Source organism: Neolamprologus multifasciatus, chromosome 5 (genome assembly GCF_963576455.1).
Source record: "Neolamprologus multifasciatus chromosome 5, fNeoMul1.2, whole genome shotgun sequence".
Lineage (NCBI taxonomy): Eukaryota > Metazoa > Chordata > Actinopteri > Cichliformes > Cichlidae > Neolamprologus > Neolamprologus multifasciatus.
In genome coordinates this window covers 15,289,584-15,303,298 of record NC_140443.1, presented here as the reverse complement: position 1 = coordinate 15,303,298, position 13,715 = coordinate 15,289,584, and the positions used below count along the sequence as shown (strand labels likewise).

The 13,715-nt window shown below is 39.8% G+C and overlaps 1 protein-coding gene across 13 annotated transcripts in view; it reads right to left on the bottom strand.

Moving 5' to 3' along the window:
• cadpsb (Ca2+-dependent activator protein for secretion b) overlaps positions 1 to 10,643 on the bottom strand; it is a 66,463-nt gene extending 55,820 nt beyond the window's left edge. For 6 of the 13 annotated variants that reach the window (XM_085160657.1, XM_085160659.1, XM_085160668.1 and 3 more), the window contains exon 1: positions 10,051 to 10,643. In XM_085160657.1, the coding sequence (XP_085016783.1) occupies positions 10,051 to 10,383 (333 nt within the window). In that variant the 5' untranslated portion in view covers positions 10,384 to 10,643. The remainder of the gene's footprint in view (positions 1 to 10,050) is intronic. The other 7 variants (XM_085160660.1, XM_085160666.1, XM_085160661.1 and 4 more) reach the window with 2 other exon arrangements.
• Between the last annotated feature and the right edge of the window lie 3,072 nt (positions 10,644 to 13,715).

The following is a 13,715-nucleotide window of genomic DNA, read 5'->3' as shown; positions in this document are numbered from 1 at the left end:
ACTGAGACCATTTCTGATGAGGCTCCAGTGAACAGTAGATGTCTCAACTAAAGACCCAGATGCATTTCTCAGGTCCTATGTCAGATGTTTGCTGGATTTTCCTTTCTTTTGTTGAAAGACACGACTTTTAGAAAGTGTGCCTCTGCTGTACATAACTTTTTCATCCTTCATCTACCAGTTTTCCATTTTCCTTAAACTTTTAAGGATACTGTGCATGATGCTGGGATACGACAATTTTTCAGCTAATCACTCTTTGGGATTGACCTTGTTGTTGTTGTAAAACTATTGAACTGTGTTATCTTTGGCATTTTCCATAGATTCAACTCAAGAAATCAGAGCAAATTATATGTTTTTGTGCTAAGTTGTTGTATTTCAGTTGTCTGTTATACGTAGACACAATACTGGTTCTTCCTTTGAGTTTGGTACTTTTTTTTATGTTTGAATAATTCATAGCTCATAGTGAAATGGCTTATCAAACAAACAAAAGTTCTCTAAAACTGATAAATAAATAAGAGAAAAAGCTGTCAAAAGGATCTTCAGAAAATCTGGAAAAATCTTGCTCAAAACCACTTTCAAAAATTGCAATAAAAACAGATTAAAAACCAGCCTTTTCTGTTTTTGATTCTTCATGTACATTGGTTTTATCTTAAAAACTGTGGTCAACATGCATTCTAATCAGGACATTTTACATTTAGAAAACTGAACATCTAATAGTAGCAAATGACCTCAATTGTAGTTGCCATTTTTGCATAATATTTAAAATTGAAAAGAAAATGTACGTGTACTACTCTAAGTGTATGAGGTCCAATCTTAAACCATCAGACAAAGGGAGGTGTAAAATTTTATAAATATGTGCAAAACTAAAACAATGGACATTGTTGAGATTAAATGTTGTATCAGAGATCCTGAATGTAATCTGAAGTAGAGTAAGTTGGATAACACCTCTGATTCACAGTAAATTTCCAGTACATAGTGGTTATGATTGGATTCGTATAGATATTTGTATCTCTTTGACTGAATCAACATGTCATCAGCTTGTGATGTATACTGTATCCACTGTCTGCAGTGGAGTAATTAGCTAATTGAATGTGGTGCACTGTACTGTAGCTTGTGTAGTTTAGCACGATAAGGACTTTGCTTTGCTGACTCACACTTGAGCTCCTTAAAGTTATATAATGTCAGGGGAGGGGGAAGTTAAATCAGGCTGCTTTCCCAAATTAAATGGCAGCAAAATAAATGAACAGTTTTCTGTGTTGGGCAGAAGTAAAACAGCTGTGTAATCGATTCATTAAAACAAGATAAAATATTTAAAAAGAAAACACACAATTACACATCTGTATATCAATAGAGATAAAAAAAAAATGTAAACTTTACATTTGTGAAATCTAATGTAAAAATTGGAGAAAGGGTGTTATATAAACTCAGTTCTATTGTTTGCCGCTGTTTGCCCTGTCTCAATGCTTGGTTTTTAGCAAATATGTTATCAGCGGCTGCTATCACCAGACAAGGTTATTCATGTTGTAGATGACACCACCAGCCCACATCTGAGTAAACAAGGGTACAGGAACAAGTACTGCATGACAGCTGCACAAAATCTACCAACAGCAGGCTTCATCAAACACAAAACACCAACACTGCATAGCGACTATGGTCACAAAACTACAATTATACAAAGACACATCCACAAGCTATTATCCTGGAACCAGACATGCACTCGTAGATTTGTTCTGAAGTCACATGCACACACAGCATTGTGTGAGTAAATACCACTCCGCTGGGTTAGCAAACAGCCAGGTGCAGACTCCACAGACAGAGCCTGACACACAGCAAACAGGGATAAAACAAGAGGCCCCGGTTCTGTATAACCAGCCTTCACGGTGTTGTCATATTCGGGAGCTGTGGAGCTGCTGATATAGTCAGAAAAACACTGTGTTCACAACCAGCAAAGCCCCTTCCAGTAAGTGTCATCCATTACCACACACCACCATCTCACAGGCAGCAGTCTGTTCTGCTGGTTCTTCATTTTGCTCATTCGCTTGATGAAAATAATCGAGCTAATAAATAATTAGCAGAAGCGAACATAAAACCACATGAATATGAACACTCATAAATTAAGAACACCAAAATCAAATTCTCTTTGACAGATTTTGATGAAATTCATCTGTTGACCTGTAATTAAATGCACATGTGTTGTACTCCTCGATCACTTTAGAAATGTGTGGTAATGTACGTACGAAATATGATAAACAAGAGCCACAGATTCTGTTGAATTTTGGGGAAACGAATGACGGAGGCCTGAACTAAATCATTAGTTAGATTGGAAACTGGAAGAAAGTGACTTTTGAGCAGGCTCCCAGAACTTAAAATACACAAACACAAATATGTTAACACAAATAGGCGATTAAGCAAAGATTTGATATTGTTTTTTCTTTGTTTTTGTCACGGTCCTGGGTCGGTGACCCAGTGTTTTGAGTTTCTTGTGTCTCTGAGTTTTTGTATTATGATCTTAGTTCTCTTTGTTGCCCCAGTTTATTCTTTATGACTTAGTTTGGCTTTCTTGTATTCTCTCTGAGTATTTAGTTAGCCGCTGTTATTGTTCTCTGTGTTTCTTAGTTGCTCTGTCTCCCCTAGTCAAGTCTGCGTCTAAGTTACATTTCCTGTTTTACTTTGAAGGTCTGTGTCCTACGTGAATGTATTGAGTATCGCTTCCCTTGGGTCTCGTTATGTCCGATTTCTCCCAGCTGTGCTCCCCTTCTGTGTCTCATTCCCCTCGTTATTTCCCAGTGTATTTAAGACCTGTGTTTCCCTGTGTCAGTGTTGCCAGTGTTGGCTGTGTGTTTCTCCGTGTAATATGTTATAGTTTCCACTTTAGTTTGTATGTTTTTTCTCTCCAGCAATAAAGCTGTGTTTTGAGTTCATTCCTTCCTCCGTTAGCTTTCGTTTGGGTCCTCATCCTGCCTGCACACAGTCGCAACCATGACAGTTTTGTATTAAAGAGCTACACACTGCAGTACCACTGCATTACTTTATACCGTAGAGCACACAAAGCTGACTGTGAATCAGTAACTCCATTCCTGGTGCATTACTCTCATTAAGAGTCTGCAACACAAATCCTTTTCTGCCACCCTCCCATCACAAATCACTTACTGTCTTCTTTTGTAATTTCTCCAACTTTCTCTCTTCGTTCCCTCCTTTTAGCTTTCAAAGGTGATTATCTCACAAGAGTCTTGTTTGATGATCAAAAAGGTTTGTGTTTTCACCAATAGAAAGCAGCACAAGATGTGTTGAAAAAAGATCACACAGACTGCATTAATCAGGCTTTTGAAAAACTTTTGTAGAATTAGTGATAGGAAAGATCAACACACATCCAATATTTATTGGCTGGGAAGGCTTAACAGTCTTCACCAATAAAAGGTTGTAGACTCAGCGTTAATCCATGTCCTGAGAGTTGTTTTAACAGTTTGCCACTATGTTTAAGTCTGTTTTTATGTTGTCTTACTGCTTGGTGACACCCCCTGTGTTACTTTACATCAATATCACAGAAGAATGCCTCTGAAAGAGTATAACGGTGTAACGATAATGGTGTAACGACTCCATTTCAAGCACTGGTTGCATGAACATGTGACAATAAACTCAGAGTATCTACCTGACATACCGCCTCATGCCTGCTCCAGGCTGCTGTTTGTGCTCTTTGTGCCTCAGTGGAGAGTGGGAAAGAGAGGCTCATAGAAGAGGTGCAGTAATGGCCCTGCTATAGCTCTTCTGTCTTTAATGTGGAAAATCACCACTAGTAATCTCTCTCTCAGTATCTCTCCTTGTTGTCCTTTTTACTCATACCTGTGTAATTTTCCCTTTGAAGCAATGTTACACAGGGTTCAGCATAACAGCACACATTTGCACCAACAAACTCTTGAGCCCTAAATAACCACCAACAGCCGCCTGAGTTCTCTTAGGGGACTCAACAATGATCAGAAAGTGTGATGACATGCAGCCGCACATAGTATCCATCAAGACTCACAAAAGTTCTCTTAGAGTGATTATAACTTCCATAACGCATAATCAGAGTCCCATAATTATGAGACAACTGTCTTGTAATTATGTCACAATTACAGTATAAGAAAAAAGTATGCGATTATAGCCAGAAATAGGAAGATGTTACAATAGCTGATTTAGTTTCAATTTGCTTTCCTTTACATGACACACTTATAGGCGTGACTAGGCAATGCACGTGTCATTATGAATAGCACTTTAACCTTGCACATTTTCAAGGTTAAAGGAGTGTTTTGTCAAACGTGCAGACCTGTTTTGATCTTGCTCTAGCAGGCTACCAATCTCAGAATGAATTCTCCATCTCTGCAAAGTTTGACAGGCATTATGAATGCTGCAACTGCTGCAGTGTAAATGTCAACATTTGGCACAAAGTACAAATGGATCCCTGCTGTTTTCTTCCACTACACTTCCAATAAAATGGTCTTTACAGGAAGCATGTTGATCAGGGCTCAGACAGTTTGTTGATTAATCACATAGTCAACTGATGTAACAGCAAATGGGAACATTTCAGCATTTCGTTGATCATTAATCAATTTTCAAACAAAAATGTAAACAAAAATAACTTCAAAGTCAAAGTCTTCTGACTGATAAAAAGTGAGCTTGTGCCTCTTGTTGTGAACTTACATGCGAATACAATGAATAAATACAGCTTTGCCCTGCTTTTTGCTTATTATAGACCAAAATGATTAAATACACATAAAACTAAAGCAGTAGCAGTTTTAATTATGGTAAGCTCAGTAAAAAAAAAACTTGTATAACAGTAAAAATGATAAATGAAATGCCACTTTAGAATTGCTAATGTTTGGTCTTCTCTCAACAATAAAAGCTTATTTTTGCACTAGTTTTTTCCAGTAAGGCGAATGTGCAATACTGGGAGCAGGAATAAAAACTTATGCAGCAATTAAACAATCCTGCTTAATTTGTCTCCATGCATGAATGCAGTGTTGGGACACAGCAGCTATTCTCAGCCAGACAAATCTTGCCTCACATCACACTGATGGTTAACATTCGTTGGCACAACGAATGCTGTTGCTTTGAAAGGCCAACAAGAATCATAGCCCAGGTGAGGACACATGAGACTATAATTAACAAGCACATCCTGTATTTTGAGAGCCATTGGAGGAGATAAAATACTACGTGGGATATTGCTTTTAAGCCAGATCACGCTCACGTCTTCCCACCTATGTGGAATAATCCCTCACATGATGCCATCCATACCAGCTTTAAACTCCCATGCATTTACATGCCAGGACTCTGTGCTCTAACAGTTGCATTTTGATAGCCTGTTTTCTGAGCACATGGCACATGTCATGTGAGCATCACACCAAAATGTTGGATTATTATTAGAGCACGTTTTATTCAATTTGATCCCGGCCCTATTTCTTGCCTTCAAAGTACAGCGCTGTTAGGAAAAGACATTGTTAGTATTCTGACAAATAAGATCTAAGCTTCCCTCCTTCGTTATGTCCCCATAGAGAGGATGTTTAATTTGAGAAGCTGTGATAATTTACACGTGGCTGCACAGATCGTGGGTGAGGGGGTATTTCGCCTGCTGCTTTTCAGCTGTCACCCCTTCTGAATTCACTTGCTTATCCGCACCATCAATAAACACCTTTATTCTCCTATACTAGCGGTGCTAAAACATGCTACCAAGACTGCTGCTTAATGGGAGAGAACGATTTTTCCTATTATCAGCTCTCAAGCGCTGACTGACATGTTTTATTTTCAGCTCAAGGCTTGACTTTGCCATTGACAGCGAAGCTTCTTTTATTGTCGAAGGATGCCTTTTTTTAAATTTCAAGCAGAACACCATTCAGCGATCTTACATAATAATGCAAATGATTTCAGTGCCATAATTAAGCTCTCCATTTAGTGCCACTGTGTTTTGCACATATGACTGAATGTCTTATGAATATATTGAGGTTGGTCAGTTCACTCTGAGTTGTTTATATCTACATATTCACCATTCAGATAATCTGGTGTCTTTTGGTAGAAATAGAAGGAAATAGGGGCAATATACATGCCACTGAGTAAAGAGATGAATGCACACTACACAGTGCAGCTTTTAAAACTGTGCAGTAGTCACTTGAATCGTGAATATTACAATAATTATCCAATAAACAAATGTAGCAGCTGTCAATAGCAATGATAAACATTGAATGTCTATGCAAACACCCTGACCGCTGCCAGTGTTATTGTTTCGATATTGATAATCTCCTGTCTTTTGCCAAAGTTAGAGTAAATTAAAAACTGAAAGTCAGTGTGATTAAGTGGATTTAGTTAACAAAAATAAAACATTACCATACTTTAAAGAAACAAATTGTGTATAATTTGTATTTACACAGCTAACAGCAGCTGCTATTAATACAGGAACGGCTCATGGCAGTAAATCAACTGCTTTCACACAGTGTTTGCGTTGTTATACCAATTCTTAACATATTCAGTCTTGCCCCTAAACAAATGGTCCTACATTCTAATGAAAGATTAAACCTCAGAAATGATAACAATCGAAACGAAAACGAAACACTGAGAAATATAAACTGAAAGTGTCAAAATTGATGCTTTTGTTCAAAAGCACCAGTGAAAAAATTAGATGTTCATATAGACAGATCTGCAATCTGTGAGCCAAGTGCAACATTAACGTGATGATTTACGATCATCTTTTTCACTCATTGAAAAGTTGTTCACAGTGGAACTCCCACAGTTCTCTGCAAACATGACTGCAAACACCTGTGTGGCAAACATCGGTTTGCACTTCAGTCTAATTCAAATTCACATCACAAACCCTGCTGCACAATTCACAGCCCCTCTTCCTCACAGTATAAATGGCATACTGTATAGTATTAAAATGCTGAGCCAGGAGGAACTCTATTAAGTGAAGCTGCTGGCAGATGAACTGATTAGGTCAGATTATCTTCAAGGGAATCACACTTTGTAATTCTGACATGGACAGTTACTCACTTTGGAAAATCAACATAAACGGCGATCTATAAAAGCAAATAGTCTTGGTTTGATTAATCAGACTGCAAACATGTTATTCTCCTTGGCTACATTTGTGAATCAAAGCAGAATTTAGTTCCTGCTTGTTTCTTGTGCTTTGAGCTGTACACATCAACAAGTTAAGCTCTCATTGACACATGTGGGCATTTGGTAGGTGTTCCTTTAACAAACATTTAGTGGCTGTCCAATTAAAAACCAAACACTTGTTACATAATATTTACATTTTCTGACTAAAGTCAAACTGACCAACCAAACAAGCTGACAACCATCAGCATCAACAGTCATATTATTCAAAACCTATACGTTTCTTTTTGCATTATACTTTGAAAACAAAAAACAAAATGCAAAATTGTGATTTTACTGTATTGCCAACATGCCTTTAGAATAGAATAGAATAGAATAGAATAATCCGTTAATTGTCCCACAAGGGGAAATTTGGTATTTTGTATTTTATTTATTTAACTCCTCTGTGTGTGCAGTTTATTCCCATTGAATGAAAGAGGTTTTTGCCCTCTGGGACCATCACAATGATGCTAAAATTTCATAAATTGTACCAACGCAATCTGTCTGTAACCTCAATACTCAACACATTCGCTGTGTGGGTCCCAAGATACTTAGCCTTTTAAGCAAACACATGTGTCAACACTCAGTCATGCACATACACCCAAGCCAGCAGTGAGCAGCAACAGCCTTCAAAGTGCTGTTTTTTAAGACATTGTTCAGACTGTACTGTAAGATTTACTTTTTATACCCTGAAAAACAGTCACCTTCCTGTTCCTGCCCTGTTGGCTTATCTTCCACAAGGTTATGGCAACATATTTCAAGAAGCAGCAGTGGAGCTTGCACAGTCTACAGCCTGGCCTGTTTCCCTGTGATAGCCCATCACTGCTGTTTGTGTGCCAGAGCTTCTAATAACGGATTATCATGGAGCTGCTCCACATGTTTTGCTGAGGCCTTTAAGTCTTTTCATTACAGAAATTGCTTCATCATTTTTCTGTGACTAATCTATAATAGCTAAAATTGTAATAGGGCACATATTAGATTGTGCTGCCAACACTGTGAGGAATTACCTTAATAAATTATTGTCTATGGACATCTGAGGAGCCCACATTCACATGAGGTTCATGGCTAAGATGAATCCATAGAAATGTAATTAGACAAATGTTAAATATTCTTTTTGTGTGATAAATTATTTCTCCATATCCACCCAAGACAGAAATATAATTAAAAGACAGTGAACTGATGACTACTGTCTAACTCCATGATGTTATAAATGCACACAACTGCCTCAAAGTAATCAACGTAGATGTTGGTGCTCACCATTTTGTTAACAGTTCTGCGTTATAAGCCATGCTCATCAAGTGATTGAGTTGAACCAATTCACTGTGCCTAAAATTGAGATTTTTTTTTTTCAATTATTTTAATGTGTCATTTTTATCCATGTTTGGATCAAATCAGAAACACCAGCTAGACTGTGGGCAGACAGACACACTCTGAGTTCCTGGTTTGATTGTTTGTTCGGATATTCACTCACCCACAGCTGAGAATTGTGGCTGCCTGAGCGACCAGATATGAAAGTGCATTACTAGGCGTGCATTAGACTATCAGTAACCTACGCTCAACAGACTACAAACAAACAAATGGACGGAAACACTGCAGTTTATGCCTCCTACATGGACTTGTGCATGAGTCAGCAGAAAATTCAGACCATATGGCTTAACAGTGACCAGAGGAAGACAAGTTGTCTGCATGTTAAATGAAAGCAGCACTTATAAATGCATATTTCAAAAGTAGTATTCATGGTGTTAAAATAAATGAGCGACCAAAATGAATGACTCTTCTGAAAGCCTCCTGACCACAGTGAGTAACAAAGAACTTCTTCCTTCTGAGGAGAGATTTAGGAACCTGATACTGTCATGCAATGTGATGACTAGGTTTCAGTATTCAAGCAGTTCTATATAAAACATGCTGATCCATACAGAGGCTTCTTAATTCATAACTGACAGGTCAGTCAAACAGATAGTCTGCATACAGCAAAGGAAATATACAAGGGGCATTATCCTAACTTACAATCAGTTGAACGTTCCCATTAGCACAGTAGGCCGGTGCATGGTGACTTTGACAGTAAGGACAGCATGACCCAAAACTGGCATCAACATCAGTGGACCAACATAGCAGCCTGAGAAGCCAGGGTGTGGGCCCTGTCCTTTACAGTAGCTAAGGTATATAAATCTTATAAGATAAATGTCCTGTTAAAATAATAATAATAATAATAATAATAATAATAATAATAATAATAATAAATAGTAAAAGGTTAAAATGTGTCAACGTTGAAAATGTTTTAATGCAATTAATTTTCTACAGGCCGCTGAGAGGAGCAAAGCTCATCTTCAGAGAAGAGAGGCCATTAAGCTACCCTCCTCAAGAGGTCTGTGCCTAAAAGTCACCTTGGGAGGCCAAATTGACGGGATAAGTGATGGCGCAAACGGGTTGGGATTGGGTATCCGCCAAGCAGGCAGGAAGCAGAGCAATATACAGCTGCATATCTAATTGACATCAGGACGTCGGTAAAAAATGTAGGCCAACAAGGGCAATGACACTGTCCTGTTGTGACTTGCCATCCACCATCTCCTGAACGCCCTTTCACTTAATGGGCTTGCTGGGCTGTAGGGCTGCTTTCCTCTATGAGCTAGAGTGCTGGAGGAACATGGACTGCACTCAGCCTGCAGCTCTGCAGCACCACGAGTCCCCTTCACTACCAGGAGCTCGAAGCACCTTTACATGCTCCTGTCATGCTCCATGAATTCAACATTTTGCTTCAAACAAACAAACGGTGCTTTCACTGACACCGTGCTGTCTCCATGCGCTATCGGATAGGGCCTAGTGGCCAGACCTGTGCTCTGGTTTATGTAGGTCATCAATGACAACATCTGCGATATGAAAGGAGGTATTTCGTCATCATGTGGCTATCAGTTATACCTTTGCACCGGGTGCTCTTACCTTCTGCTGCCGCCTTGCCATATCTGTGGGCTGTTTTGCATTGAACGGGTAAGCGATGCATCGCATGACAAAAACATATAGCTGCAGCTTCTTTTTGCGGTCTTCTTCCTCTCTGTGCAGCTTCTCCAGATCCTCCTTCTCCTCGCTGACGGCCGAAGGGCTCGGGCTAGTAGGACGGGCACTGCTGCGGCTGCTGCTGGGCGCTAGTCCACCCGAGCTCTCGCTGGTCCTGCTCGGGGAGATGCGGGATCCGGCCTGAGGAGCCATTGCCTCTTTGCTTTCCTCCTCCACTATCCCATCAGATTCCTCCTCGCTGGACGACGGATCTAACATCTTGCACTAGAAGTGGTGCGCCTCTACAGAAATCCGAACCTACTAACTGAGTTTGTTTGGGGTTTTTTTTTAATTGTTTTAAATATATATATTTGTATATATCCCCAGATGATGGCCGAGCCGCTGTCTTACCCGTGCATAGATATAACGCAGGATGTGCCTGAAGTCGAGATAGGGATAGGCCCTGGTTGTACTCGCTGGCTGAGGGATGTCAGCTGTATACGAGTAATGCTGGAAGAGCTATAGTCTGCTTCACACTGACCATTCTCCGCCTGCGCCGAGCACTCGTCGGTGCTTACGTATTTTCGGTATTTTATTGGCCAGTCGCTGCTGCGGATGTGAGAGGGGGAGGTGAGAAGAGTCGGAGAGGAGGGGTGGAGGGATTGTAGTGTATATGTGAGGGGACGAGATCGGCTTTTCCCTCCCCCCTTTCCTTTTTTTTCGGTGAAAGCGGGAGATGGCCTCTTCCTTCCTGCCAGCCTGGGACCCGGTCGACCGGAGCTGGCCGTGGTCCTGAACTCGCACTCGAAGCAAAGATCCGAGTCTGAAGCGCGCGCGGCTCCGCGTGTAGTGTAGCCCCTCATAACTTCACGCAGTGGCACACCTAAGATGGCTGCCACCGGATTTCTCTGATATTGTCACTGACTGAAATGGGGAACATTATGAAGTGCACGGGCCGCGTACGGGATGCAGAACAGCGGGTGTAAAATGCCGTGTGCTGTCGAAGGGTGGGGTTGCAACACGGAGCGAGCTGCCTTCTCCACCTCTCTGAAGCTGCACAAATGAATTGTTACAGCACGTGCTGGCATCCCTTGTCAGGAAATCTCACCACACAAGCGTTTCTTCTACTAAACAGGAATTAATTATTCAAGCTGAACAGAATCCCCTAGGTGTCTGACTCACTGTTAGTTACTGGGCCAGTGTGAATATGCAACATAACGCGTTGATCTTTAATGTGAATCGGACTTTAAAAGAGAACAAAAACAAAAACACCGTTTTGGCTGTGTTACAGTACAGATGTGTTGTAGTAAGTCGTTTCGTGCAACACTAAGCTGTGATGTTCTGCCAGAGCTTAGCACACGAAAAGTCACGTGATACTTTAAATCCTGCAGACACTACAATACTGGAAGCACAGTCCGACTGCATTTATATGACACATGGCTTACTCTCCTCGTGAAGTGCATTTTTCTTAATAAAAAAAAGGGCAAAAAGGACATTTTTATTCCCTTCATCCGTCCTCAATGCAATATTTATAGCAGTTTCCCCCCCGCAAAGAAACCCTACCCCAGTCCAGTACTCACAGCATTGGCTTTAAATACTGAGGCTCAGAGTATTGATATTTTGTTGATAATTATAGTAACTCCCCGCCAGTGAGACAGTTTTCCTGTGTGTGAGACTGAGATGTCCTGACTGGAACTACAAACTCTCAAATAAAATGCTTCAATTTGCCTTCACTGCAGTGTCTTACAGTCTTTTATGGTAGTACTTAACATAGACCTGTACTGATAACTCTGAAGCAGTTTAACCGAAAAAATATTGTTTCCTGTACATATTTTAAAGCTTTTGATTTCACTGTAACAAGTAGAGCAGAAAGGAATGGTTATCATCCCCCAGTCTTTTAGATCTTACTCTGTGTAAAGTCTACTTAATATTTGTCTTCAATATAACAACAAGCAAAAAATAGATTTCATGGAAAGGCTCTGTTAAAGTAAAAGAAGAGGAAATATTTGCTTTTATGTTCCTTGACTCATGGTGTAATTTCTGAACATTCACCACATAGTTCTTCTAAATTCAGGGTGTTTTCGGTAGCTAAAAATACTTGCTGATTCCTAAGATCCTTATTCCCTTGTAAGTACTGGGAGCTGTTCTACTTGTGCTGTGGAACAAGGAAGTAAAAACTGGCAGCCTTAAAGTAAAGGCTACATGAATTATACGTCAAGAATTTTTAAAAATAAAGTACAAAGACAAAGCCAAAATTTTTACGGTAACAAAAAAAACAATATGGACAAAAGTATTGGACCACATCTCTTACTCAGAATGCCAAATTTGATGACTAAGACATAATGGGTCATTCTAAAGACTTAAATAAATTTGAGCATGTTACTGTAATAGGATGCCACTGATGCAACAAGTTAGCTTGTGAAATTTCTACCCTACTAGATATTCCATCATCAAATGTAAGTGGTGTTATTGCAAAGGAGTAAGTGTTTAGAAACCACAGCAACTCAGGCCGTAAAGTTACAAAGAGGGGTCACCGAGGGATGAGCTTCATAGTGAGTAAACATCATCATAAACATCAGCACAAAAACTGTGAGCCAGGTGTGGCATGGCTTTTAATGTTGGAGTAGCTGCCTGCAAGCCCTACATAACCAAGAAGACTGACAAGCTTTGAATGGAGCGGTGTAAAGCATGTCTCCACTGGACTCTGCAACTGTGGAAACTTGTCCTGTGGAGTGACGACTCATGCTTCTCTACCTGACAGTTTGATGGATAAATCTAAGTTTTTGAAATTCCAGGATAACATTACCTGCCTCTCTCCACTGTGCCAGTTACATTTTGGGGGAAAATGTTGTGGGCTTGAACCTAAGAGCCTCTTTTTTAGTTCCAGAGAAGTGAAATTTAAATGCTTCAGCTTGAGAAAGCCCGTTTCGACATGACCAAAGCAAGGTGTATTATGGTTCTGTTGGATGAATTTGCTATAGAAGAATTTGACTGGCCCTGATCTCCTTTGGAATTAATGGTGGCTGAAAGCCAGACTCTCTCATCCAACATCAGGGTTGTAATGCATACAGGGTTGTAATAAAACTACTGTAATGTGTCATGTGTAGCTGGCCCAATTTAGTCCAAATAGTGTCCCATCTGGGCATTTTAGAAATAGTAAGTCCTTTTCTTGCATTTGATGTACACATTATTATTAACAGTGCCAGCATTAAATGTCCAGAATTCTGTGTAAACGACAAAGTTTGACATATGTGGGACTCTTGAGGTAGAGAAGTTTAAACAAGCTTTAATACTTCATGGTCCAAAAAAGCAGAAATTAAATTAAATTTAAAAATCACAAAGTCACAAAGTTCACAATCCAGAAGATAACAAGGAAGCCAAACATCCAGAATATGCTTAGGAAATCTGGACAACATGATAAAGAGATGCTCAAACAACATGTACACAAAATAATTAGGTTAGAGGTAGCTGGTGGGATTCGTGGCTGAAACGACAGGGAGGAAGTAAAACTAAATACAAAGTGTCATCAAAAACAGAGTACCAAAATCAAACAGGAAGTAACTAAACAGGGAATCACTAACTGAGGCAAAGACCTCTTAAGTCACAAAAGG